Source organism: Lingula anatina, chromosome 6 (assembly GCF_051362555.1).
Source record: "Lingula anatina isolate TDL-2025a chromosome 6, LinAna3.0, whole genome shotgun sequence".
Taxonomy (NCBI): Eukaryota; Metazoa; Brachiopoda; class Lingulata; order Lingulida; family Lingulidae; genus Lingula; species Lingula anatina.
The window spans coordinates 3,097,045-3,124,344 of NC_141772.1; the positions used below are offsets into that span (position 1 = coordinate 3,097,045).

The 27,300-nt window shown below is 37.7% G+C and overlaps 2 protein-coding genes across 4 annotated transcripts; one reads left to right on the forward strand and one right to left on the reverse strand.

Annotated features, from left to right (window-relative positions):
• Positions 1–778: 778 nt before the first annotated feature.
• On the forward strand, positions 779–2,873 carry LOC106167009 (uncharacterized). The gene is made up of 3 exons (XM_013545678.2): positions 779–951; positions 1,354–1,486; positions 1,921–2,873. The coding sequence occupies exons 2-3, from the start codon at positions 1,361–1,363 to the stop codon at positions 2,392–2,394; spliced, it is 600 nt and encodes a 199-aa protein (XP_013401132.1). The 5' UTR covers positions 779–951; positions 1,354–1,360; the 3' UTR covers positions 2,395–2,873.
• Positions 2,874–3,485: 612 nt separating this feature from the next.
• On the reverse strand, positions 3,486–27,036 carry LOC106167004 (peregrin-like). Of its 3 annotated transcripts, none has more exons than XM_013545666.2 (14): positions 26,857–27,036; positions 25,686–26,387; positions 23,751–24,613; positions 20,262–20,415; positions 13,687–13,818; positions 13,065–13,193; positions 11,359–11,547; positions 10,796–10,919; positions 10,418–10,639; positions 9,761–10,069; positions 8,982–9,578; positions 6,606–6,721; positions 5,984–6,126; positions 3,486–5,484 (listed from the first exon to the last, which is right to left on the reverse strand). In XM_013545666.2, the coding sequence occupies exons 2-14, from the start codon at positions 26,319–26,321 to the stop codon at positions 5,292–5,294; spliced, it is 3,807 nt and encodes a 1,268-aa protein (XP_013401120.1). In that variant the 5' UTR covers positions 26,322–26,387; positions 26,857–27,036; the 3' UTR covers positions 3,486–5,291. The 3 variants fall into 3 exon arrangements, with proteins under 3 accessions (XP_013401120.1, XP_013401119.1, XP_086870520.1); XM_013545665.2 differs by having other exon boundaries at positions 8,973–9,578; XM_087014394.1 differs by having other exon boundaries at positions 8,973–9,578; positions 25,686–26,408; positions 26,857–27,014.
• Positions 27,037–27,300: the final 264 nt, after the last annotated feature.

Here is a 27,300-nt window from a genome sequence, read left to right on the forward strand (position 1 = left end):
GACAGTAAAGCACAACTATTAATATAATTGATATGTGCAGATATAATTCTTATCTGAAATCTTCATCAAATAATTATAGGGGTGTTTAATTATTAAACATTGTATAAAACTTATATTGTAAACGGGATTGTATAAAACTTATATTATAAACGCGTGCTAGTGCTGCAGTGCAAATTAAATCAATAATGTAAATTTTTCTTCCTTCTGTGAACACAGTGGCCATATGTCGCGGGATTAACTGTCGAGAGAAAAGCATTCATAATGTTTCAGAAAACTCTCGCTTGAGTTCTATATGTAATGTCCCGTCAGTAAGAATGATAAGGCATTGTCTAATGTGTCTTTGCAATAAACTATGCACTTGAAATCTGTTCACTGGGGACTCGGCCTACGGCGTATTAAACTGGCTAATTTCAAATTTTAAATATTCATTTGGCTTTAAAAGGTGGTGAAGCCCCTTCTCCCTCCCCTTCCTTTTCCTGCCATTAGGTCACATTATAATTGAAAAAAGTGAGAGGGCTAAGCCCTCCTCCACTCACTTATAACCTAGATCTGCCGCTAGTCTATGAGTTTAGAGAAGACGACAACAAGATATCGGTAGAATCATTCTCGAATTTTCTAAGAATCTTAATAAAAATTGTTTTTAATCAAATGTTTTCCGTATACGCAGGTAATACAGCCATATGTTTCAACTGAAGATGTTTCAAAAAAAGACGGCTGACATTTCGCGCCACCTTCTAACACTGCCGCACTCTTCAACGTGTTACCATCTGTCGCGTAACGACGTGCACCCAAGCGCGAGCGCATCATTTGACGTGTCAGCATGACGTCATGATTTGACGTCATTGTCTCGTGACGGTTGAAGATCGCGTTCGTGGTGCGTACCTTGAAGACGATACTCTCAGCAATAAAGAGTAGAAGTTCCAGAGTTTTTTTCGTAGAAAAAAGAATAAGGTAAGTTTTTTTCTTATTTTGAGGTTTTTATATTTTACATTTGTGTGACGGTTTAGTTTTTGTTGAATTGTTATTTGATTATCCAGCCGAGAAGCGTAGATAATCATGAAAAATCTGTCTCAGCACCAGCAGCACACCGATCTAGGCTCCATTCATATCTAGTCACCGATCATTGCACATGGGCATGTTCTGTTTTATTTTTCATTCTTCAAAAATGCTTAACTTTGTTTTATATGCAAAATGTTACCGGTCTCCTTCAAAATTTTTTAAGCTAAACCAACGCAGAAAATTTTATAAAAGGAAATAAGCCTGTGGCGGAATGGGAATCAAGTCGTGAACAGATAGCTTTTAATTTTATTTTAATTATTCATTTTAATTTCAAGAACATATTTCAATTTTCAGTGAAACGATGCGTGTCCTAGTGATTGGAATTGCCTGCTTGGCACTAATTTACACAGTCTCTGCACAAGATGAACCTATGGGGGCAGACACCTCCGTCGACGTGCCGTCAGATGGGGATTCGATGGATCAGCAGGTAAGATCGACAATCGTGAAAGGACTACATTTTTTCTTTAAGTTTTGAAATGCAACTGGTCAATTTTTTTCAATACTTTTGTGTTTTACTTAACTTTATTTTATTCCATCTGTTAATTTTTTTTTTTTTTTTGGAAAATTTCAATCCGAAATTCTTCTGAATTATATCTAAAAAAGACAAAATTGAGGAGGTTTTCACCCCGCGAAGTAACTTAAAGTATGGGAAATATTTATTTCTCTCTCTGAAGCCTTGTGTAGTTATCCACAAAATTATTCCATCACATAAGATATTACCAAGAGAACATTAATCAAATTGCTATACTTATGTTTAGTAAATGTATCAAATGATCGAGTCATTTTTTTCCATTCTTGTATTTTCTCGACACGTTCAAAATCTTTTTATTATTATTTATTTTTTTTTTTTGCAATTTACAGCTTGACAATACCTTAGGAAAACGTGATGTAAGCATGGACTACGATGATGATGATGATGATATCCGCAGGAAGAGGCAGTTGGAGGGAATTGACATCCCGTCACCAGCAAGCAGCCAAGATGAAGGCGAGACAAGCGAAACCGAACTTGTGCGAAAGCGCAGGGAGGTGCCGGCAGACATTGGAGCCCCTCAAGCCGAGGCTGATCTCCGCCAGAAACGCCAGTTCGACGATGACGACGATGACGACGATTTCCTGCAAAAGAGGAGCATTTTTGATGATGATGATGATGATGACGACGACGATGACTTAATGGACACGGTGAGCAGGTCAAGGCGGTCACTGGACGACGAAGATGGTGATGACGACGGCGAGGATATTGATACTTTCCGTGAACGTCTGAGGAGATCCATATTAGACGATGATGACGACGACGACGACGATGATGAAGATGTCGACGACGACGACGATGTTTAGAAGTGAAGAGCATTTCAATTTGAAAAAAGGAAACTTACCCATCTTGGACTTGTTTATCAGTGCCACATGAAACTGTAATATTTGATAAGAACAAGTTGACAGATTGGTACGTTTGTAATTTTTTCAATGAGAAAAATAAAGAAAGAACGAACATTTTGTGCAGTAAAGACATAAACTTTTGGTTTACTGTGTGGGACTGCACTAAGCATAACATCGCATATGGCGTGAAGATTTTCTGGCAGGATTATGCAAATAGCTGCTATTTTGAATAAAGTGTTTTGTGCTTCTAATTATCATTTCATTGGCAAATGTGTCATGTTTTTTTTCTATTAAGAAATGTAAAGTTATAACTGTTTTAAAGGGTTTAGTACTAGTGTGGCTATTTTCTTTACAAGTAGCTTTTATCATAATGTAAATTCCACAATGTAAAGAATTGTAAAACGTGTAGTGTGCAGCTATATTAAAAATTGTAAAAAGTATATTTGTGTGGTCCTTTTAACTTCTAATTAATTTGTGGTTATATATTTTTTTTCAAGAAAATGCCACGGTTAATTGTCTTAACCCAAATAATTTCCAATAATGACAGAATGTTAAAACATTCATATAAATAGCAGGGGCGGATCCAGGATTATTTGAAAAGGGGGGGGGGTCGCGGATGCTGAAGGGCCCCGGAATTTTTTGGTATTCTAGAGGGCGAACGATGCCATTTGGTACGGTTTAGTACTATAAATCATACAGTCAAAATTATAATTCCAAGAGGGAAATTTTAGTACGATTTTGTTTCCAGTAACCGAATGGGGGGTTCATTAGCGCTCTATTTAAAAAGAAAAAAAAATCAAAAATACTACTTCATCGAGTCCATTTGGATGACTGCAATAAGCAACAATTATGCAATTTTTGGAAAGAACTCGCAGCCCTGGAAATCCATTTTTGAGAAAGACAGCAAAGTACCACCGTTTGTTTAATCACTTTCATATTTTTGTCAATTTTATTTCACCCATCATACTGTAGGGAATTTTGCGTGTCCTTATGTCGGAATGATAAATAAATAAATAAATAAATAAATAAATAAATAAAAACAAAAAAACGAGTGCATATTTTCTTTATATTTCAAAATGTTTAATAACATTGGAGTCATTTATAACACTGTATACTTACATCCAATTTACATTTATGTTACATCTAATACAATAAAAAACGCCATCAGAGTGATAGAATCAAGAAAACATTAACAGTGACACACCTTGTATTCTTAGACACTTGTGTATTAACAAACATATCAATAAATTCAACATTAACTCTTACCAAATATGCTGGTTAATAATATCTATAATTCTATTTTTTTGTATGCTGCTACATGAACCGACATAAAACATTAGTATCTGTGCAACTGGCAGTGAAATTGATAATCAAGTCCTTGCAATCATTTCTTTCCATTTATACGTATAAATGAGTAAATCTATTTTTACGACAAGTACAGCAAATCTGTTGGATGCTATAAATTCTTCCCAGTGAAGATATCAAAAAAAATCTACTAGGATAACAACCACACGTTAAGGTAAAATGTGTTCCTTTCCTCATTGCAGTGCAGTTTTTTCCTTTTGTTTACTCTAAAGTTTCTCTTTAATTTTTACATCTTAATAAGAAAGAGAAGACATAGCCACTGCTCAAATTAATAAACAAAATAATCAAAAGTTTGAAATTATTAGACTTTCTTAGTGGAAGTGAATGATACGTTCTTAACATTCATGACAATACTTTTTTTTTCCGATTGTGAAGCATCACAAGCCCACTACTGTAGTATAAACATTAAAAATTCCACAAATCACAGTCAACACCCTTACTACCCATACCATTTAAGAGAAAAAGAAATTAATACACGAATGATCATCAAAAATACACACTTATAAAAAAGAGAGAAAAGACTGCGAGGCGACTCATACGTTCATTGTAAAAGACAATGGTTCAGACAGGCTCACAGCCTCACTAAATATGGCATAATCCAGCAATTTCCTACACTGCAGGGATTTCGGATCTCTAAGCCACAACTGTTGAAAGGGCTTTTGCTTTGTCCAATTTTTGTTATTTATAAAAAAATATAAAAAAACTTGTTCCAGTTTTAATTTTTATTCTTCTACTTGCCTTCGTGAGGTTTCACTAATTCTTTACTGCCAGGTATTGAAATATTTCATGTGCTAGATTTGACAAATTTAAAGAAAATGAACTGCTGAAATAAAAAAAAGTCATTAAAATAAATTATCTAAAATAAATCTGTTAATTTCTGGAAATTATAAAGCATTATTCTGCCATTCACTCCAAAGCTAAGCAGAAGTTGCGTGTGCAAGAGGTGAGCTTCCAGTAAATGCATTCATTGTCACTCTGCTACATAATTTCTCCGTTTTGAGTTGACTTGAACTGACAACTTTTTTAAAAAATTCCCTGCAGAGTTCTTAGTTCTGCAAAAATATATCTTCCTTGCCTCAGGCAGAGAAAATTCTCTATTTATGACTTTGTGAACACAGATACAGGCTTTTTTATTTTGTCCAGAAAAGGATCCCATTTCCCACAGCACAGTTTAAATTTCCTGGACACTGGGACACCAAAAGATTTGCTACCTTAAGTATTCTTCTCACAAGGGAGAAAACAGATTTAACTTCCTCCAAAGATTTTCCTCTAGTGCCTTCTCTTGCCTATGCCTGCTACCTCACTTTTTGAATGTTTTTCCAATGGTAGGGTAAGCCTCTTTGGCTTTTCATCCCCAAGATTCCCATTCCTTCACCCACTAGAATTCAGATTGTTCAGAAATCCATCCTGACACTTTGAATTTACCCCCCAAATGGCTGGGCAAACCCTTCAGATTCCATTTTACTAGACTTTATACAGTTCACACACACAGATCAATCCTCGCTGCTTGATTCACCAGACAGAGGGTTTGGTTCTCCCGTTACTCTACACCTGTGAGCAATGGCCTTCTCGTACGCTTTCTTCACTGCTTTCTTGACCGCTGGCTTCTTGTTGTCCAATAACTTGCTCTTGTCCAGACCAGAGTCCACACCCAGAGGGTCCAGCTTGTCCCTGGGTAGCCATTGCCTGGATAATAAAGAAAGAGTTGCCCAAAATGAGATGCTGAATAAGTTTCTAACCCAATATCTGGTTGTGCCAGCTGCATAAAAAGATATCTAAATTACAATCTGCAGACTTTGACACCTATCTTTTCTTTTCAAACAATACCATTTAACAAAATTACAAAGGATCACTACTTTTCAATTTGTAATGTTTTTTATTACAATCCTTATTATGCTGAAAGAACTACTTACGACATGGACACTGTACAGAAAATTTCAAAATATCAACAATCATGCCAGAGTAATAGTATATAATTCATAAGAAGTTAAGTGAGAGTATTACACAAATAAGCAAACTGTAGTGAACTGAGTAAAAAATTGACTTAAACAGCATACCCATGCCAAGGCGCTGAGAACAACGACAGCCTGTCTGAATACAGGTTAAAAAGATATGCCAGGCATATTGTCAGCAACTGTGGAACCCACTGAGAAGTCGTGGACTATACTGTTACAGATTGACTCACCATGTTCTTTTTGTATCAAAGAACAGCACCAAATAGACTGGCTCTTCAAATCTCTTCTGCAGGTCTAGCACGCCATCTGGTGGCACGGGAATTGGAACACCATTGTGAAAGTAACCCGTCTTAGGCATCTTGGGGTTGATAATCTGCAAAACAACAGAAAAATAAATTAAATATATCTTTTTTTAATTTCAATAACATTTCATACAAGAATGATTTCATAAAATGCCTCATTTTATCATCAATACGCACTTCAATATTCCCATTAGAAAACCTTGGTAAATTTATTTTTATATTCCATTTATAAAAATAGTTTAGTCCAGTTAGAAAAACCTGCTGTCAGTACCATCAATCACCATGGCACCAGAACCAGGAACAACATAGGACTAATACCAGGCACCACAGGCAAATATGGTACTAGTACCAGGACCTGAATAACACCATCACCAGGACCCACAGGCACTACATAATACCTTCACCAGGCACCATATGGTACAAGTATCAGGCACCACAGGCACAATACAGTACTAGTACCAGGTGCCACAGGCACAATATGGCACTAGCAGCACCAGGCACCAGAGAACACCAGCACCAGGCACTCATGAACAGGTATTACTCCTCTTACCAAAGCAGGATACCATGGATAGCCCCTACACTTGGCCCACACAAGATCCAGTGGCTCTAGGGGAATGAGGTCCTCATCATCAGAGTCATAGCTGCCACTGCGCTTCTTCGTACGGACTGAGGAGGAGATTTTAAACAATGTTAACTTTTTTTTTCAGTAAAACTACAGTTTATTTATGCTGTTAAAGTGGTTATGCTATGGTAATATATAAAAACTACAACTTTATAACATTAGGGTATAGTTGCAGGTTTAAGTATCAGTCATCATCACATAAGCAGTTTTACAAAATGATAAGTTAGTATTTTTTTGTAAGATATTCTGAAAAAAGAACATCTGATATAATTTATTTAGAAATATTTAGTGCTTTCAATGTAAATTCTGAAGTAGCAGAAACATAAAAATGCATACAATAAGAAAATCCAATCACCTCAAAACATTCCATTTCAATTCCATAATATGAATCCACAAAATTCACATTGGAATGCACAAAAACATTCCAATTCAACAGGGAAAGGCAAAACAGATTATCATAGTTTTCAACATGGCAACTGAATTGTTAGGTGCAGTGAACAATAAAGCTACCTCTAACACCAAAAGCGCTAGTGTTAAGCCTCATCTTTAATTCATGCACAGTGTATCTCTGTGTGTATGCAGATTTTCTATTTAGACCATCTAAAGAAGCAGTAGTGTCAGATGCCAGTGCTTCTTTTTTGGCGTTTCTTGCAGATTTGTCTCTCTGGGCAGCAGTGCAAAGTACTGGGGAATCCTTCAATACCCACACTTCTGATAGAGAAAATAGATGGATATGGATAGCACAGTGACAGGGTGGAAAGTAATAATGAAGAGAAAGTTCAATAGATGTTTAAAGATATGTAAATGAGAAATAAAACTTTAAATGGTTTTAAAAAAGAGAAGAATAGAATAGAAATATTTGGAAAACTGAATTTTCTGAACACATAAAAAAAAAAAATTCTTAACAATAAAATAATTCAATAATTACAGAACAGTAACAGCCAATCCCCCCCCCCCCCTTCAAAATCCCCTGGATTAACTGGGACTAAAAGCCAGAGAAATGATTAAGAAAAAAATATACACATGACAGAGAAATTTAGAACTGAAGACACTAGGTGATGGTAAAAGAAAGAAAAGCGAAGAACACTGAAACCCAAACTTGAAGACTGTGGCACACTGGGGAACTCGGACATAAAAAGGATCCGCTTCCAACCAATGCCCATCAGTAGTGTATCATGTTTGTTTTTCTCTTAATTTGCTGCAGAAACTGATGAAGTGTACTTCAAAATTATATTCTCATCCTACTTTATCATGTCTAAATGGATTTCATTGGATTTTAAGTTATACTTGCAAATTAAATGAAATGAAAAAGCTCTTGATAACTTGTTGTTAGTTTTCTATTCTTCCCCACACGTCAACAATCTGGTTTGGCCTTTGACAACTATTACATGGTATTTTTGTCACTTTGTGAAAAATAAATAGTAATGTGGTTTCTTTTTGTGTCAGCATTGCTTTTTTTATGATTTTCAAAATTTTTCTAAGGAGCACAAGAGTTAATTATCGTCATAATTACAAGTATAATCACTGTATAACAGGTATGTATCAGTGTCTGCAGCATAGAGTTCAGGCCAACCTTGAGGAGCCTGCCTACAGTACAACCTGGACCTTGTGGCCATGTAGTTCAGCTCCTGGGATTCAGATAAATCAACATCCCCCAAGGCATCAGTGACCACTGGGCAGTTTTCACTTGACAGCCAACTGTCTCCTGCAGCATGGTCATACAGAAGACTGGGCAGTGGCACACTGTCCATAGCGTCCAGTGATTTGCTTTCTAAAGAAGGAAACCCAGGCGTTGTGACATTGTTCTCGATTACTGTGATGACTTAAAGCAAGGTGAAAGATAAATGTGTGAAAGTAGGAAATAGTTAAGTAAGGAGAATATTTGTCCAGTATATGGGAGACTCTTGTAATGCCCATATCTCCTGCTGAACTGCCCTCTGCAGCAGTATCTTTGCCTATAAGAATTCTGATATCTCTAAAGTCATGTAACAGGGTGACAGGAAATCAATGTAAAGTATGAAAAGGAAGCAAACTGGTAAAGGTGCAAGAATGCAAAAATCAAACTCAGTGACAGACAATAATAGGGTAAATAGCCATTTCATTGTCAACAGAGAATCCTTTATTTAACATTTGGTTTTAGCCCTGGTAATTCAGAATGCATTTTCTACGCTATATAAAAGCAAAGGGTTACTAGGAAGCAATCACAGGTGGCAGATGTAGTGATTTTCATGGCCAAGCAAACAAGCCACATCTATAGAACACCCATGCCAGTACAGAAACAGTTGTTGTAGTTACCTATATTACCTCGTTTAGAGTATCGACTACTGCTGCCCTCGCCTTCCTCATCTTCTTCGCTCTCACTGGACTGGCTGTTAGAATCGGACATGGAGTCATCTTCTGTTGTCCCCAGTTCTGAGGATGTGTCTGAATCTGAGCTGCTGGGGACTTCCTTCTCTGTCCTGTATGTCAAGAAACTATCTCGTCTATTTGACGGCTGTCCTGAGCTAACTTCTGCCTCTGTCTTCGCCGATTCTGAACTTGTGTGGATGCGTTTCGAAGGAGACGAAGGGATCACATCCACGTTGCTGGCACTAGCAGATCGTTTCCTTGAGCTAGGGCTGCTCGTTGGGCTGCCAGGACCTAATGAGTCAGACTTCTGAGATCCGCTTCCTCCTGAATGAGGATCAGTTTTTGGCTTTGGAGGCCTCCCTGGTCCTCTTTTGGGACTTGGAGAGTCCAGTTGAAGAGGCTTCTTAAAGTTCTTTTTGCTAAACAAAACAGCTGTCCTTCTGTTGACCCCTGATGGTGAGGGTGTGGCCGTCTTTGAAGACGTGGGAGTATCTAGGTCAGACAGTCTGCTAGGCGTCCCTGGGAGATCTACATCAAATTTCTTTTTGGATGCTGGAATCACAATTGTTAATTGGTTTTAATTGCAATAATTGTTCTACGAGGAAAAGGCAATTAAAACTTTTTTAGTTCCTAAAGTAACGAAAGAAAAGTTATATCTTTAAAAATATTATCTTAAGCCAATGTGGAAACTACACAATTATATTATTTCTGAAACTGAAGTCACTCTGACTCACAACTATGCCCTGGTGTAGGAGTATGTTCACTTTCAGACTCGCTCTTTATCCTGGGCCTCCCAGGTCCTCTGCCGCCCCTCCCCTTAGGCCTCCCTGGGGTCCCCTTGGGTGGGGACATCACCTTAGTGGGCGTCTTGTGCGAGGTAGATTTAGAGTGCCTTGGCGAGGATGGGCTCCTGGGTCTGGGGCTCTTGGGACTTTTGGGGGTTTTTGTTGGAGTTTTGGAGGAGAATTTGTGCGCCTTTTTGCTGGGGGTTTTCTCAGGAGAATGACTTCTACTGTCTGAACTTGTGCTAGCTTCTGAGGATGCTGAAAAAAATGTGTTGACTTTTTTGTCAGAATACATTTGAGAAGAAAGTATTAACAAATGCATAATTAAAATGCATGCATATATATTAGCTTGTTAGAATTCAGAATTCATAGAATATAATTCTACTATTTTGTAGGCAATCTTAAGTAAAACAATTTTCTACAGCTTTCAAATGTTTTGATACAAAGCTGCTTTATGATGAGATGTTTTTATATGGAAGCACATCCAATGAAAACAAATAAAAAGGCTATACCCCATTATACTGAAAGACTCCTTAAGCATAAATGTCTTAAGTGTCTATCAAACCAAATACCAGGCACCACTACTGCCTGTACCTAGTAACTCACCTGCTTCCATGCTCTGACTGTCTTCCCGGTCACTCACGGACAGACCCTTCTGTAGGGCCAACTGCCTCCGCACCTTCATCACCTCCCTCTTGATCCTCTTGGCCATCTTGCCCTTCCTGTTGTGTTTCAGGGTGTTGGCATAGTCTAGTTTGTCCAGAAGTATCTTCAGTTGCTGCTCCAGGGGGAGGTTTTCTCGGGTCTCAGCTGGGAGGAGTTCATCGCCTGAGAAAATGAATGTTATGTGATCAGGGTTAGAGAATATGACTATCTTGATGATAAGATTCTCTGTGGTAAATCTTCCAAAAATTTTTAAACAAACAGTTGTTAGCTTGCTTTCGATTGGTAAAGTTCCAAGTCCCCATTTCCCAATTTCCTTACCATCCTCCACAATCACTGGCTCCTTCTCCTCAAGCTTAGGTCTGTGTGGAAGGTGAAGTCCCGTCTCTGGGTCATACCCCACCCTCTCCGCCATCCTCTGGGCTGCCCTGATCAGTGCCCCTCCCTGGAGAAATAAGAAAAAGATATTGCCTGTACATACAAGGGAAATCATATTTTTTCACTCTTAATTTTAGCCTTGGCTCCCCTACTACAGAAACAACAATGGGTAATGGTTCTGGGCAATGCAAAACCTGAAGTGACTGAAAATTTGGTAACAGAACTGAAAGCTCCTGCTGAGATCTAATGAAGTCTGACTGTAACAGTTCAAAAGCCGCTATAATTTTAGTAATCACTGTTGTAAAACAGTGTACCACAACTGATTTATCTTTGGTCAGAGTAGATTTTGTCACCCCTCCTCCAGGCCCTCACTAGCTCCCCCTCCCCCAACTGTTGCTTTAAATGCTAGCTCTCTGTTTAGTTTCTCCCATACATTCCCCATTCCTCTGTGAAAACAAACCCCCCAAAACCATTCCCAAAAATCCCCCAACCCCTTCACTACATACCTGGTCCCTCATTCTGACAGCAGCTCTATAGAAGACTGTGTCTTTGGCGTTGTATATCATACAATTCTCCAGTATTCTGTTGAAGTCTTGTTCAAACTGGTCGACTGTTTTGTACTGATGGCTCTCCAACTTTATGCGCATCTTGGCAAAATCCATGGGCACTTTGACAACTTTTAGATAGTCCGGCACCTGATAATAAATATTACCATAGTCATTCAGAGATATGTAATTTAGTGACTGAATCAGGAATTGGCCTCATGAACAATACTTATATATATATATATATCAAAATTCCCATCAGCTCCAACCAAAGTAAATATGGCAAAACATCTTATCATTTTCTTCATGCAAGATTCGTGTCTCCAGACATAACCCTGCATTTTGGGGGAAAATGAACATCTATCATGGCAGCAAACACTCCCCTGGAATGCAGAGGTCACCCTTCATATTCAGGTCCCCTCAGAATTGAATAAAAAATCTTGGAATTCATGATTCCACTACAAATCTCTCCTTCAAGGATTATAACATTTATTCACTTAACATATTAAGTGAACCCAACAGTTCTGCATTATTGTCTAACAGAAATTGTCCATAAAGAAAGCACATTATAATTCATCATTCAAATACCTAGCATTAAAAACACTTAAAAAACAATATCCAAGAAGCTGAAAATAAAATAATTAAAGTTTGGTGGTCCATTCCATGCCTATTATTCAGAAAGCTGAAGATTGTCACACAAAAATTCTTATTTCTCATAAAATGGCTTCGACTGTGAAACACCATGAAGTATACATTGTGTTAGACTATGACATTTAAATGACCCGAGGATTGAAGTTAAAATGGTTGGGTTCGAGAGTTAAGCCATCAATTCCATTCAAATCTGAAAGTGTGTGATACATCAACTGGATTATGTTCACTTCTGTCTTTATGTCTCACCAAATCTTGCCAGCTGGGTAGTTTAATAAAAAATGCCACATTGAAGATGTCTTAAGTAAAAAATGCAAAGAAAAAGAAAAAAAATTTTTTTGAAAATTTGAGCACAAGGGCAATTAGATATCCTGCACATTGTCAAGATCTAAATCACAAACATATCCAACCTTGCCTTATTTCAGAAATGTTAAATGTCAACTAGCAGTTTATCCCATCGACATGCAACATGTGTCACTCTGGGAACCTCTCTTAGGTCTTCCAGTCACCCCAATCCAACACAAATGTAAACCTTTTCAGAAAAATCCACCCTACTCCCAGACGTAATCATGCACGAGTTGAAAACAAAGTGGTCTTCTTACAGAGACAAAGTCTTTAACACAAAAACACGCAGCTGGAACACAAGCTGGCACCTTTCAAGTTTTAAAGACTATCTGTAGGTCTGGAAGTGTTTGTAAGTGGGTAGGTCTGGAATTGTTTGTAAAATGTGGCCTAGGACTGGTTGATCAGGACTTGGGCCAGGCAGTTGGTTAAAAACAGAGTGCTCAGCCAACTGGTATCTTATTGTTGAGTTTTGGTCAGGTTGTGTGTGTGCTCGCATGCATCCATGTGCATGCACACATGCTCACTTTTTGTCCACAATATTGAAAGCAAAAGCATGTGCGTGCTTGTACACACATGCATCAAAACACACACACACACACACACAAACACACACATACACACACACACACACACACACACACAGAGAGAGAGAGAGAGAGAGAAAGTATACTCACATCTTGTAAGTTGACAGGCTCAGCAAAGATATTGCCTGCATCTTTCTCCTGTAGCTGGTCCAGGGTGTTCCTGAGGAGGATTATGAATGGAGTGAGCTGCATCTCCGTGGCTAGCACATGGATCCGCATCTGGAATAAAACCCCATGATCATGTCAGAATGAGAGACTTAGTGACACCGGTTGCTTTGAAACATAAATACGGAGTTGAACATCTAAACTTACCCTGAAATTTTCACAGTCACATTTCAGTACAGAGAAATTAAACACGAACACCTCAGAAACAAAGAATTTAGATACTTAGTACCAATCATAAAGAACTGCAGTCATCAGATTGATAGACTAGAATTCTCTTAATTTTTGACCACTCTAACAAATTTCAGTTCACCTTTAATATTCTTTCCACCGCTTCCTCTTAATCCATTTCCATTACTGCCTTTTCAGTTTGAAACCCTCTCTTTACAGACACAATGGTTCATTTTAATCGACTAATTTATTAGAGACCAATGTAAAGATCAACTCTTTGCCTTAAAGATCAGATTTTTCTCTGAAGTTTTTAATGAAAACCCGTCCAAGGTCCCCAGCTCCTCCCAACCATTTCCCATAAACTGTTTCCTATGAATACCTGTTCTCTTTTCAGTTTCTCCCTCTTCCTGATCAACTCCACCAGTAGCCTGGCTTTCTCCAAGTCCTGCCTCAGCCGCTGCCAGTACTTTAGCTGTTCTCTTAGGGCATAACTCTCTCTGTCATCTTCAATCTACCAAATAAGAATTATGATTTGTAAATATTCAAATAATGAGGTGCTAGTAGATCAGAGAATTTGTGGTAATTACTAAATCTTTTCAATTGCAGTAATAATTCCTACAGTATATTTCACTTTTTCAAAATTTGTCATTTTTAGTTGCATGAGCATTTGACTCAACATTTCGAAGTATTAAAAACCATGGTTTGGGAGAATATCACTGGTTCGTTTTCTTCAAACTTAACAAGTATTTAGAATGATTCATTGCTTATTTAACCTCGTGTCAGATATAGCTCTTAAAATCTAAAAGATTTTATATAGTTGTGTTAAAAAGTAGGACTAAGTTATTTGAAGTGAAACTCATATTCATGGTATATTTCTTATATCTGAATCATACACAGAAACATCAGATGTTGATGACCACCAAATTGTAGTGCAGCTGTTAAGTAATTAACTCTAATAGATCCTGAACACAGATTCAGCATTATCACAGTAGAACAATTTGTTGTTATAACACACGCATGTCAGAAAAGCATATCTTCCACCCCATCATCTCCAAAACATTCCAAGCATGGAGATTAACAATGACCTCCATCATAACATAACTGAATATTAAGCCATTAAGAGTATTCCTATTGAAGATGCACTGAGATAATGAATGGGTATCGCACCATGAAAATACCGTTTCATTAGAAGCCTTAGATACGGCACATAAATTATCTGATGAACTAATCCACACGGGATAGGAAATGAGGTGTGTAATGCACTGTGCCATGAGACTGTGTCCTGTGTAATGAAATGATGTGTTAATGTCATCTTCATTAAATTGATATCTATATACTAATGCCTTTGCACCCCAGTCTGTGTGTGAGCGTGTGCTCTGACAATAACCAGAAATCCATATCATGTGGATGGAAATTGCTGAACCAGGCATAAAAAATGAAAATAAAAAAATAATAAAAAAGCCCAATATATGCACAAGAAGAAGTTGGATATTAATTAGGATGAATATGTCCATGGAAGAGGTGTAAAAAAAAGAACATCAAAACTACTTTATTTTGGGAATTCAGCAGCCTGGTGTTGACATGGAACAAAATCGGTCTCAGTGCTTCGTGTCTGAACACATCCATCCATGATGTGTACTACAATGGTATCTGTATGCTGTAATACCTGCCATGTGTTAATTGAACCATATTATAACAGGGATCAGTGAGATAATGAAGTCAGTCTCATGAGTTATCTTGCCACATCTGTGTGCCACTGTGTATCACCATTAAGGAACGGAATGTTTTAATTATCAAATAATAGACAAAGACTGGTAAGGCAAAGCCCTCTAGAAAATTTCAATACAAGTTTCACTAGAGTCACATCAAGATGTTGAAAAACAGTGGATGGTCATGCAACTGAGAACTTTTACACTTCCCTTGTCCTTGAAAAAAAAAAAGGCATTAACAATAAAGTTCAAGGAAAAAGGCACCAGAACAAACGAGAAATATTAACTGAGTACACCTGTTTCTACAAATCTTAAAGTGAACCACGCCAGAAATTCATATTAGTACTACTATTGTATAGCTCCTTTGGATTGTTTGAACAAAACAACCCAAAACATAGGGAACATACAACTTGGAAGATGAAACTGCCTGCTATTTTATGCCACATGTGAACAGTTTAAGTGCAAATCACCACTGTTGATTGTACTTGGGATGTCAAAGTTGACAAGTATGCCGTCACAGAATCACAGAGGTTGCAAGACGCCCAGCAAGACTTGACTTGGCTTTATTTGAAAAAAAAAAAAAAAAAATCCCATATTTTCCTTTCTCAATACATAATGCCTTGAAAAACTAAGAATAAAGAGCAAAGTGCCTACTGTGTATAAAATTATGAAATTTAGTCCCGCACACTTTTTCTCTCATGCGTGCATGTATGTGCATTTTTTTTTTTTAGTTTTAATTGAAATAAAAACAATTTCCTTGCCATTAGCACTGAATGCTGTCATTCAATGATAACCAGCATTGGCAGCTCAGCCATTAGCCTGACATTCAGTATTGGCTTAAAACAAATGAAAAGAACAATTTATATTATAGGGTCCAATATTCTTCTTTAAAGAGAAAATGGAAAATCATTTGGGTTCCCAAGAAAAGAAAAAGTGAGGCATTCTTAGACCTTGCTCTTTCGAGCTGCCTGTCATTGTAGGAAAATACAATATCACCCAATTGTTCCAAGATATTTTTAACAATGAGTGACATCAGATCACAAAGATCAGCAATTATGTTGTGATAATCTGTTCTCCAGTCAAAGGGATTGTTTAAGCAAAAGTGCACTGTCACATCTCATTGGCTAAGATGGTGATTTCGGCTTAGTAATGTGAGTATAATGAACCATTCTAGGAGTAAATATATCAATTATATCAGCCATTAAGCAGAAGGGTGCTTAAAACCAAAGGTCTGTTATCTTACGTCAAAAGTCAACAGAAGTTTTAATTGATGACATCTACTGGGACCCAACATCTGTCATTTTTTTCGTTTCCTAATTAAATTTCACTTATGAAGGATGGGGGTGGAAATAGGGTGAAGGCTAAACTTTTATTTTTTATCTTTACCAGCAGAATACACCCTTGGAAAAAAAAGGACACTCGTTTTATAGAGAAATTCACTAGTCCCACATAAAACTTACTACCATGTCTAGTAAGGGTGACTGGAGTGACTTATTTGATCTACTTTCATTCAACTCCCACAGTTACAACACCAAGGTAAGGGGTACCCCATGAATGAAAGTATAAAACTTTTGAAAAAAAAAGTGATTCATTTAATAAATATCAGAAAGTGTTGACTGCTCGACTTTTAATAAAGTGGTAATAATTTCAGAATTCTACCTTGAAACAACCGACTGCTTTCCAGCTAAATACCATCCCACAATCCATATATATAAGTATTTTTTTGACTGAACTCAACAACCTCAAAGGAGCAGTTTCACTACTTTGCAAGACATTCCTTGCTTCAATGCCTTTCACCACTGAATGATTTAGGGGTAGGGATGTACAGTGTAAAAACCATAGAGAGGTGTGAATTATGAGCTAGAAACATGTGACTAGGAGCTGCTCAGCCGCGTCAAAATCGTCAAAATCAGGGTCCCACAACCTGGTCTCCATTATTTTTATGTTCATAACAGGGGTAAGCACACGCCTGTGGATAGTTCTTACAAATCCAGGACCACAGTATTCATTATTTATTGTCCATTTCTTTTTCAAGCAAATTCTTGATCTATATATTTGGCAAGTGAGGAATTTTGTTTACTACTTCACTAATACAAACTGTTGCAAGAAAAAAAATGTTTTTTTTTAGTTTGTTTGTTAGAGTTAATGCTGGTTCAAATTGTGTTGAAACAAACAAGGAATTTATAGATTTGGTGCAAAAATATCAGTCAAGTGAATTAGGCTTGTCATTCTCACAAGAGGACTTATGGCCACACGATAATTTCAACTTTAAATCAACATCTGAATTCCTTTTTGATAAATCAATGAATAGCAGTCCTCTGAAATGAAATATTACACTTGTTTTCTGGGAAGAAATAATCTAGAGCTCATTATTTGTACACAAAACAATATATCAAGACTTACAAATTAGCTTACAGCCAACCTGGGCTAAGGACTTCATCAGACTGAGTAGATGTGGCTGTAATTGCCGTAATATTGGCCAGTGTGGGATTATGACATGCTTCATAATGTTTTATTTGCGCACAAACAATTATCTTTAAACTTCAGAAGTATACCAGCATTTACAGCTTTTAACTTAAGTTTAAAAGAATAGGTGAAATATATTATCCACTAAATGAAAGTACTACCTCATAGTTCAGTCCCCCATATCTACCAAACTAGGATATTTAATGTTCCAGTTATTGGACTTAGGGTTACCAGAGTTTAGTGTTGATAAACACAAAACTGAACAAAATCCAGGTTTATGACCCCGGCAAAACAGGGTTTTACGACGTGGCATCATTCAAAACCCAGATTGCTACGTACGTATGCATGTAGGCATGTCCACATTCTTGGCGTTCATAAAGTTAAACATATACGTCACATACTTCATACTCGTCACTATGAGGTCATGGCCTCAAGAATTTCAAGGCAGAACTATGTCAGGGTATTGGGCAATGTTAGAAATTACCCCACGACTTGAAAAACCGGGTTAATAAACATTGGGAAGGGTCTAGAATTCATTTTTCTACTTTTCTTCTTTGCCACTGAAGTTTTTAAGTCATTTACAGCAAAACTGAAGATGATACTATAAGTATAGCAGTGGGGTGTGGTGATGGAAACCATGAAGTCTTTTTCTCCCCTTCTATATCTAATCTTGATAATAAACATTTGCTGTCTAAATTTTATTTCATTGGTCAGTCTGAACTATGTTAGTAGCTAATGCCAATATCTAAATATGGGTAAAGAAACTGGCAAGACGTATTCATTTCACTGTTGGCAAAATGCACACTATTCTATTATCAAAATAAGGAACTTTATCTCCTGTATGAAATCCATGTCAGGCAAGACGTGTGTATCATCCGAATCCGGTTCAATTCCATTAAAAATGAACAAGGAAACACACTCCTCTGTCTGCCACTAAAGACAAAACTCAGAAAACAGGACATGAGGAACCAAACAAGAGCATGATCACCCTATAAAATGATGCCAAAACATCATCGATATCAAGATCAATATCAAAGCAGTGCTTGGTACAATATAATTAAGGCATCATTAAATCAAATGACTGCAAACGTCTGTAATATCCTGTGACGTAAAATGAGTCTGATGGTCAGTTATCTATTGTCCGAACTATCCCCACCATTCAGAGCGGTGCTCTTAGAAGTGCAGATTGATTTCGTCTTGATTCTCTGTTGTGCAACAGTGAGCTGTATCTTGTAACATGAAGTCAGCCTAATTTCCTATTGACTCACCAGACCAATACTAGTGGGTTCTAGATGACCACTACTGGACAATACTACACTGGAGTCAGATATCAATAAATAAGGACAATATTGCCTATCCCTTACCATCCACTGTTGCAAAAGTTAGCATCTGATTATGTCATTAGAAGCAAAATGGCCCTTTTGGTCCATATAATATGTGGTGGTTAGTCGATATTTATATGCAAAAGGTGTATTATGCACAAATAAAAGTCAATAATACTATACCTTATCAATCAAGAGATGCATCCTTTTATATTGGGTGTCTGAGAACTAGTTATTCAGTACTTAGTTCACTTTCTTACAAGGGACCATCTACATGTCTAAGAGCCCAAAAAATATATTTTTTTAAAAAACAATTTTAAACATTTATTTAGATCTGGGTTCTTGCAGTTTAAGTCATATGACACAAAATAGCTGCCACTGGATTACTTAATGAGGCAATACATGTACTTCCACATTCATACACACCGAGTTTCAATGCTTGCATGCGTGCTCAAACCTGGTGATCACTGTATGCATGGAAAGAAACAATGATCGCACACATGTTGATGTCTTACAGTAATTGCTGTAATTTTGCATGCGATGTTAGACTTGAACAATCTGCATGCAAAATAACATATTTAACTGTGAGTTTGAACGTGTAAGCTTAACCTACTGGCTTAAAAATAAATGGCTTTTGTATGGAAAACTGTTCATATGACACAGGAAGGGGGGGCTGTACCTAAAAACCATGGTCAACCACAAATTTCCCCCCTAATGAGGATAAAGGGTGGGAAAATCATTGCATACAACTACGTCTAGCCTATCTGTAACACTGGTGGCAGGGGGATGAAGGGGGGGGGGGGAGGACTTAAGACACCTGGTCATTGCATAAATATTGGTGACTGACAGCTGAGCTGTGCTTAAACCCAACTTAGAGCTGAATCAAACCAATACAACACACTGTTTTCTCCTCTCATTTATCAAGTGAAAAAATACAGGAAATACAGCTGTCGAGATAGAAAAAGTCACCTGTACTATTTGCAAAGAGTCATCATTGATAGAAGACCTTTTATCAGACATCTACTTAAGTTTACAATCAATTCACCTAACCACATCTAACTGTTTCACAAGAAGACGTCCTGTTGGTTGCTGTGGAAGGTTTATGGAGCCAAAAGTGCCACTGTGTTTGTGAATGATGCTGAAAGCATTTCCACCAGATATTTGGTTATGTAACCAATATGACTTTTGGGAGGTTTTTGGAATCCATCTGAGGTCGAAGGGAAGGATGATTTTGGTACATTTAGATTAGTCACTCCTCGTTTCATGTGCAGGAAATTAATTTCTGAATAAATAACTCGAGAAAAATAAGCAGTTTGTTAGGTTCAACTCCACCCTTCTCTCACCACACTCACAAAGAAATGCACACCCAGGCATTCGCACCCAAATACACTTGTGAACAAAAAACGTGCATGCACACATGCACGCACGCACACACACACAAGGAAGCACAAACTTACCTCTTCTTTATTCCTTGACATGTGATTGGACTGCAGTCGTCGCAGCAGAGGAACCCCATTTCTAGACTGTCTCTTAAGGGTCCAGTAGCCAAGCAGACGCGATATGAAAAGCTGCTTCTTGGCAAGGGTCACCTTACTGGCAATGGATGACAACCTGGAACACAGCAAATTTCATTTGAATCATGCATTCATATAAAAAGCGCGATTTTTTTTGGCAGTCACAAAATGTTTTTGATGATCTCTGATGTTCTAATATAAATGATATGTAATATTTCAGATGAGCAATTGAGAGCTTTGATCTTACTCTTCATGTCATATAGTGTGACTGTTTGTGTATGTGTGTGTGAGTGTGTGTGTATGTGTGCCTGACATCAGTTGAGAGATAAGAAGCAGGACAGGTCTTTCTTCAATGTTTCAAGCGACAATTATGATTAAAATCAAATCTGTATTTTACCTTTGCTTTACTTGTATGTAATACATATTCTTTATAGACGTAATAGGCATAGGTTATTTAACATATCTAACCAATCTCTGGAATCAATAACCAGACATGAGTAAGTTTTTACTATCATATCTCAATATATATACACAGTGACTAACAGAATGAGTATACAACACAGACTAGTTAAATGACAAACCAATCTTGGTCATGGTATTTTTACATATCTGACCAAATGCTTCCCAAGTTATCTTCCATCAAATTAAACCAATTTAATGTGGTGATCATGGAAATACAGAGACAGCGATCAATACTTTGATGCCATATATAAGAGGTCAAAGACAGACTATGGATGAATTGGCAAACCTCTTTGCTTAGAACAAGAGTGTAAAAGAGATGCAGCTTCCAAAATAAATACAAAATATGATTTAAAGCTGTAAAGAGTAAACTGTGAATTTGAAATAATATTCAATTTGTTCAGAATTGAAATGATATGCTTTTGCACCCCCTCCCTCCATACAATGATGATAAAAAGAGAGAGAAAAAGCAATAATTTTAGAACCAAAGACCTGACACATCTGACTGTCATAGCTCCTACCCTATATCCAACCTACAAAAATAAAACAAAACAAGGAACAAATTAATTTTGATATGCTAAAAAAAAAAAAAGATTTAAAAAAATGTTGAAACCTGATACACCCCACTCATTTCTGAATTAACTAATATCGACCCCACACTAGTGGTATTACCCCCCCTCCCTCTAAAAGGGGTTAATCCCTTGGGTTGACCTCTCTCTGGTGGTCCACGCAAATACAACAGAATGCATTAACATATAAAATCACCCCCAAGTTCTATCAAGTACATCTTCCTGGCAGATCTACACAGAGTGCCAATGTCAGGTTATTTAGTGACAGCCGTCTTCCATGCGTCACTGTATACCCATGGTGTGTACAACTTGAAGAGTGTAAACACCTTTACAGAAAAAAAAAATGCCAATTTTTTCCCCATCTCTATCAGACCTGCTCTTGCAGAACTTTTTATCACATCAGGGACAAGCGAAACCAGTGACTTGAATCCCTGTTACCACACGAGGACATGGGAAGATGATCCCCAAGCCCATTGTGTGTGTGACTGCTGCCTTATCTCAATGAGCCGCCCCGACCTTAATGAATAGCTTCTGTTATTGTGCCATTAAAACTTATCCTGTATTAATAGCATGTGGCATATGGCACAGTCTGTGCATTAACTGTACTATTGATTGGCTTGGATCTGGTAACATACAAGGCTACATGTGTAGAAATTGTAATGAAGCTGGGGTTGTCTGGTTCCAAAGAAATAGGTTTGAAGAAATAGGGTTGCAGGTAGAGACACACGGCTTGCTGGCTGGGGAGATGAGACTGCTTAGGACAACCACTAATGCAATGTCTAAGGTTCATTCATCAAAATAACAGCAAAATGAATACAAACAGTACTTGTAAACAAACTTACTGGGTTAAATTACCCTTTTCTAGCTCTAAATCTCATCTAAAGGGCACAGAGACAATATAAAAAATTATCAACCCTCAATCTATTTCCACCTTAAGTCTCCCACAAGCCAATAAAAGGGGACAAAAAAGTTGTCAACCAAGCAACTAAGGTGTCATACAGCATAATAAAGTAGGTGTCACTCAAGTGCTAGAGAGAGATAAATATCTTAACAGCATGTACGTCAAGTTGCTTTTGGTTTTTCTATAACTTTATCCCATCATTCCAGCAGAGCACAGAAAATTCAAAGGTGCTTCTACCATTCTATTTTAAAGGTAATTGCGTGCAATGGCATCCAATTCAGTTAGGGGTGAGCAAAAATACAGGAAAACCAAAAGATAGAATCTATAATAATCGGTCACCTTAGAGAGATTTGACAGAGTTGCGTGTTTGTCAGACATAAATGCCACATACAACTTGCATGAATGCCTGTCAATTACCTCATGTAACAAAATCTGCCTCTTTGCCCAAAAGGCAAGATTTCTTCAAAAAAATATCAACATTGATCAAATTTACCTGTACTTCTTGGCACCTTTAAGCTTTGAAGTATTTAGTGACATAGTCTGAGAATGTGACTGCGATCACCAATACTTCAAGTCAAAAACATACAAAGTTACTAATTATACTGTCTGAAAGGTACAGACAGAGAAAACGCAGTGGGAATATAACAAACATGTTCATGTATCCTAATAAGAACAGATCCCATTTCTCTCACCTATTTAACAGAACTTGACTTTGGGGGAATTAATCACCTAAGATACTGTGCAGAACAGAATACAGATGAGATAATTAATCCTTTTGATGAAATGGTTCTTAACAACAGTGACAGATCTTCCAGACGCATGGAACAACTTGAAGCTGCATACCTGGCAGATCAAACAGAGACATGGATCAAATTCTGTTCCAGGCTCTTTAGTGCCCGTTTTTCTTTCGTCAGATGTCTCACTTTTAGGCAAAACAGGTGCATTTACATAAAAAGGAAACCCTTATCATGTTTTTCGGCAAGATGCGATATTGTGTTTGCTCAGTAAGTGATAAGCTGTCTGCGCAAAACTATACCCCTCCCAAGCACAACAAAACCAAATATTGTTCCTGCCATGGGTATCTGGTTAAGCAATTTGGAAAATCAGAGTAATATATCTCCCTCCTAAGGCACAACAAAACCAAATATTGTTCAAGAAGTGAGGGTCTGGTAGTGTCATTTGGAAGATCAGAGGAAGTGTACTACAGCCTATCAATCACTACAGGTGCAGCTTGACTTGTATTTGTCAGATAATGACACAGTTACAATTAGCAAAGTTATAATTAGACTCTGAAAGTAGAGTCCCACTTGAAGGCAAAATCAAGAAGTAAATCTACTTTCTTTAAGAGAAAAAAGAAAGGAAAGATTAAGCGTTTGCCTTGCCATGCTAACACAAACAAAAGCTTACAACAAAATAACTTATGTCTATGTATCAACACTTAGGAAGAAAAAATATTGAAATCTTAGTGCAAAGAAGCAGTGGCATAAACCATGAAATACACACCTTGGCTGAGGAATTATGGGAATGGACACCACAGGCATAGCATTCCGCTTCTCTGCCAAAATCTTACGAGCCTTGCGCATCTTTTGTCTGGACTTTGCTTTTGCTTTCTTCGCTGATAACGACTTATCTTCCACTTCATCATCGCTTGCCATCATCGATCCCCCGCGAGAGTCGGCGGGCGTGTGCACATCGCAAAAGGCAGTCTTCCTAACACCTATGGACCCATGTGACCCTGGTTCTTTGATGGGCTCTATTCTCATGTACAGTCCTGCCTGCTGGGCGCAGGTGACATGAAAGGCAGTGTAACAGTTTGTCTTATGGCACTGTATACAGGCTCCAGTGCCACGCTGCTTACAGATGTAACACGTCAGCTTCCAGCGTGCTGGCGGGATGTTCGGCAAGCCATCGACAGGTTCTAGGAATACAGTATTGGCAAATCCTACCTCCGGAATCCAAAGAGCACAAACCACGTGGGCCCAGCGGCCATCATCCGTTTGTTTGAACGCACCACCTTTGTTGGGACACAGGCAACAATCTACAGCTCTGGATGGTGACTGCAGGCATCGCCGGCATAACCACTGTCCTTCTGGGATGTAGGGCACCCCATAACACTCCTGATGGACTGCCAGGTTACACATGTCGCAGAACAGTATAACATTGCTGTTCTGACACTCTCCGTCCATGCATATAGAACAGACGGCATCTTCATCGATAGAAGGGGACGGGTCTTTGCCAGAGGTCTGGCTCTGAAAGTGGGCCTCTTTCTCAAATCTGTCCATCAGCATCTCAAACACCTCCTGCCCAACCGAAGAGAGGTTATCAGACTTCCTTTGCTCGTTTACCAACTCCAGCCAAGCATAATCCTGAAATGTAAAATTACTATATTAATAAATCAAATAAAAATATAATCAACATTTAATCTGACAATGTTAAAAAAAAAAACAAGAAAAAAAAAGACACGATACTTGTTATGAACATGCCATCATACATCTATGAAACCGCAATAGTGGGGGTGCCAATGTGGGTGCATGTGCATTAATAATAATAATAATAATGATAAATAAAAAAAATATGCACATACACAATTTACACAATTGTTTAAAGTTCAATTTTGTCTCAAAATTATCATACTGATAACCTAACCATCATTTCAGAGTACAAAGACTCAGAACAACAAGCTTTCATCGAAATGCCATTAAAAATAATCTTTATGCATTAACGGAATAAAAGAATGCTTCAGTACAGACTGATGTCGTTAATCAATACTGACAACAGCCCTAGGGACACTTTTTATGCAGTCACCCAGTGAATGCTGGCAGTTATCATGCAGCCAGAACCTTTCTACAATAATTATACATGCAATCATATTTGCATATTAATTTTTACTGTAAATTAAAAGGCAATAAACCACACCCTTGTGTGACATATGCTTCATATCATTTAGACTTGGATAATAATATTTTTCGATAGTCAGATTGGTAAAGATATCATGCACAATGTTCAGACAGACGTGCACTTCTTAATGTAAAAATCATTCTTTTTGTTTCCTTTATAATTTATTTTTATCATCAATCTGGTGACCAATTGGATAATATGTAATACATGTCATATTTAGATAATACAGAAAGTAAGCCAAACTGAGTTTAACCATTAACATTCAGAGCACAACTGTCAAGCATATGGCTTGTAGCCTTCAGCATATTTTTTTCAACAGCACTATACCCTACGCATCTTAGCACTTTGGCAGGTGTAAATAAGAACACACATGATGTTAAAGAGTCATCCCAATATATTCTTGTTTAAGCCAAGTAAAGTAATTCAACATAAGAAAGATCAAATATGAGAGATTATCCTAAGGAATGCCTAAAATTTATAATTTTCAAGCTTTTATATGCTCAAGAGAGCAAAAGCAAAGAAAGTAAGAAAATTCCAAACCTCTTCATCCATGTCATACTCCACTTCATCATCCATCTCATCAACAGATTTCTCTATAAACCTGTAATAAGAAGCTGGCCTAGGTGGGGCTGGCGGAGGCTTCACATAATCCTCCAGAACTTTGAATGCAGGCTCAGGGAGCTTATTTGTGGCAGCACTTGGTTCTTTCTTCAGTTTTGTGTTGTCTATTTGCTTTCCAGTCTTTTGTGGGCTTTTAGCTTCAGTTTTTTCCTCTTTCTCTGTGTTGTCAACATTCTCAATCTCATCCTGACATATAATTTCCAAGGGCTCATAGATGTTGATTCTGTGCACCCGGCCATCAAGATCAACTTCTACCAGTCTCTGTGCCTCAGCATAGGTAAGGTTATGTTCCCTGGCAGGTATGCGGATAAAATCTGCAGGACTCGCTGACCTACGAACAGATCTGTGATGTTGCTTTCCCTTCTTTCTGCCTGGCTTCTTCTGAGGGGTGGGGCTGTTATTATCGGGATTGTCATGATCAAAATGATACAAGTGAAATTGAATTCCTGACCAGCTTTTGTATATTTTACCACACCCGTTTACTGGGCATTCGTATGGTGGTTTGGTTGCTTTCAGGTTCTGACAAAACGTTTTGACATCGAATCCCAGCTTCATGTTGACGCTCCACGTGTCGAAACTAGGTCACGAAAACCAAACTAGGTCAAACTTCCGGAAGCAAACCTAGAAAAGCGAAAATAAGAACTACAGCAGGATAATACATCGTTTTTACAACAAATTATGAATAGCATATGGATAATAAAGGTACGAACGCAACGCGAATGATACGAAAAATCAATATTTCTCGGAACAAAGAGCAGTGGCAGGTGACCTCACTGCAATATGGATCCATTCATTCCATATTCGCATTCAGTTGACCCAGTTTTCCCTGCATAAATTCAAACTGATTATCTTCCATTTTTACCCGCCAAGATGCCAAATTATTACAATATTTAGAGAGGGGTGACTATGTTTGAAAGAGCCTGTATTATGTTTTATGTTATCTTACTACCGTTATAATACAAATCGAAAATGAAAATACAAGTTCAACAATTGACTAAACAAAGGACGCCGACTGTGTTGATGAAAGGCGAGAGGTGGCTCAGTTTAACATCAAATTATGTCAAAACTTCGGCAAAAATCGAAAAAGTACCTGGTGAGAATTCTTCCAAATGGACTGTCAAAGCTGTCACTGTTGTCAGAAAATTCATCTGAAGCAAATCCTCGGCAGAAAATATGTGCGAAACCTAACGAACGCAAACGATGAGGAGTGTCTGGGTCACCGGACATCCGGGATCTCACAGCTGAAGTGACTGCGCAATTGTCTGCGCACCGCATTGTTTACTTCCGGTGTTATGGCGGGAAAATTACCTGTCAGTCACGTGGTAGTATCATTACAGGTGGAAAAGCGTATTTTATGGTTAACCTGTTGCACCACTGCCAAGCCTTTAGTTTTGTTTATTGACGTCGAATGCTTTCTTCATTTAAAAGTTTCATTATCGTTTCATTGATGAGGATTTATAAAATATGGTTGAATTTTTTTTTATTCTTATTTAGTATTTTCTTAATAAAGCCCTAAATTTTGTATCGGGAAAAA

What these genes read in the sequence shown, in the direction of transcription:
- LOC106167009 (XM_013545678.2), top strand. Translation starts at nt 1,361, where the DNA reads ATGCGTGTCCTAGTGATTGGAATTGCCTGCTTGGCACTAATTTACACA. An exon ending in GGGATTCGATGGATCAGCAG is followed by an intron (nt 1,487 to 1,920) that starts GTAAGATCGACA and finishes TGCAATTTACAG; the next exon opens with CTTGACAATACCTTAGGAAA.
- LOC106167004 (XM_013545665.2), bottom strand. Translation starts at nt 26,321, where the DNA reads ATGAAGCTGGGATTCGATGTCAAAACGTTTTGTCAGAACCTGAAAGCA. An exon ending in AGCCTGTCAACTTACAAGAT is followed by an intron (nt 11,548 to 13,064) that starts GTGAGTATACTT and finishes ATTTATTATCAG; the next exon opens with GTGCCGGACTATCTAAAAGT. An exon ending in GCCAGTGATTGTGGAGGATG is followed by an intron (nt 10,640 to 10,795) that starts GTAAGGAAATTG and finishes TCATTTTCTCAG; the next exon opens with GCGATGAACTCCTCCCAGCT.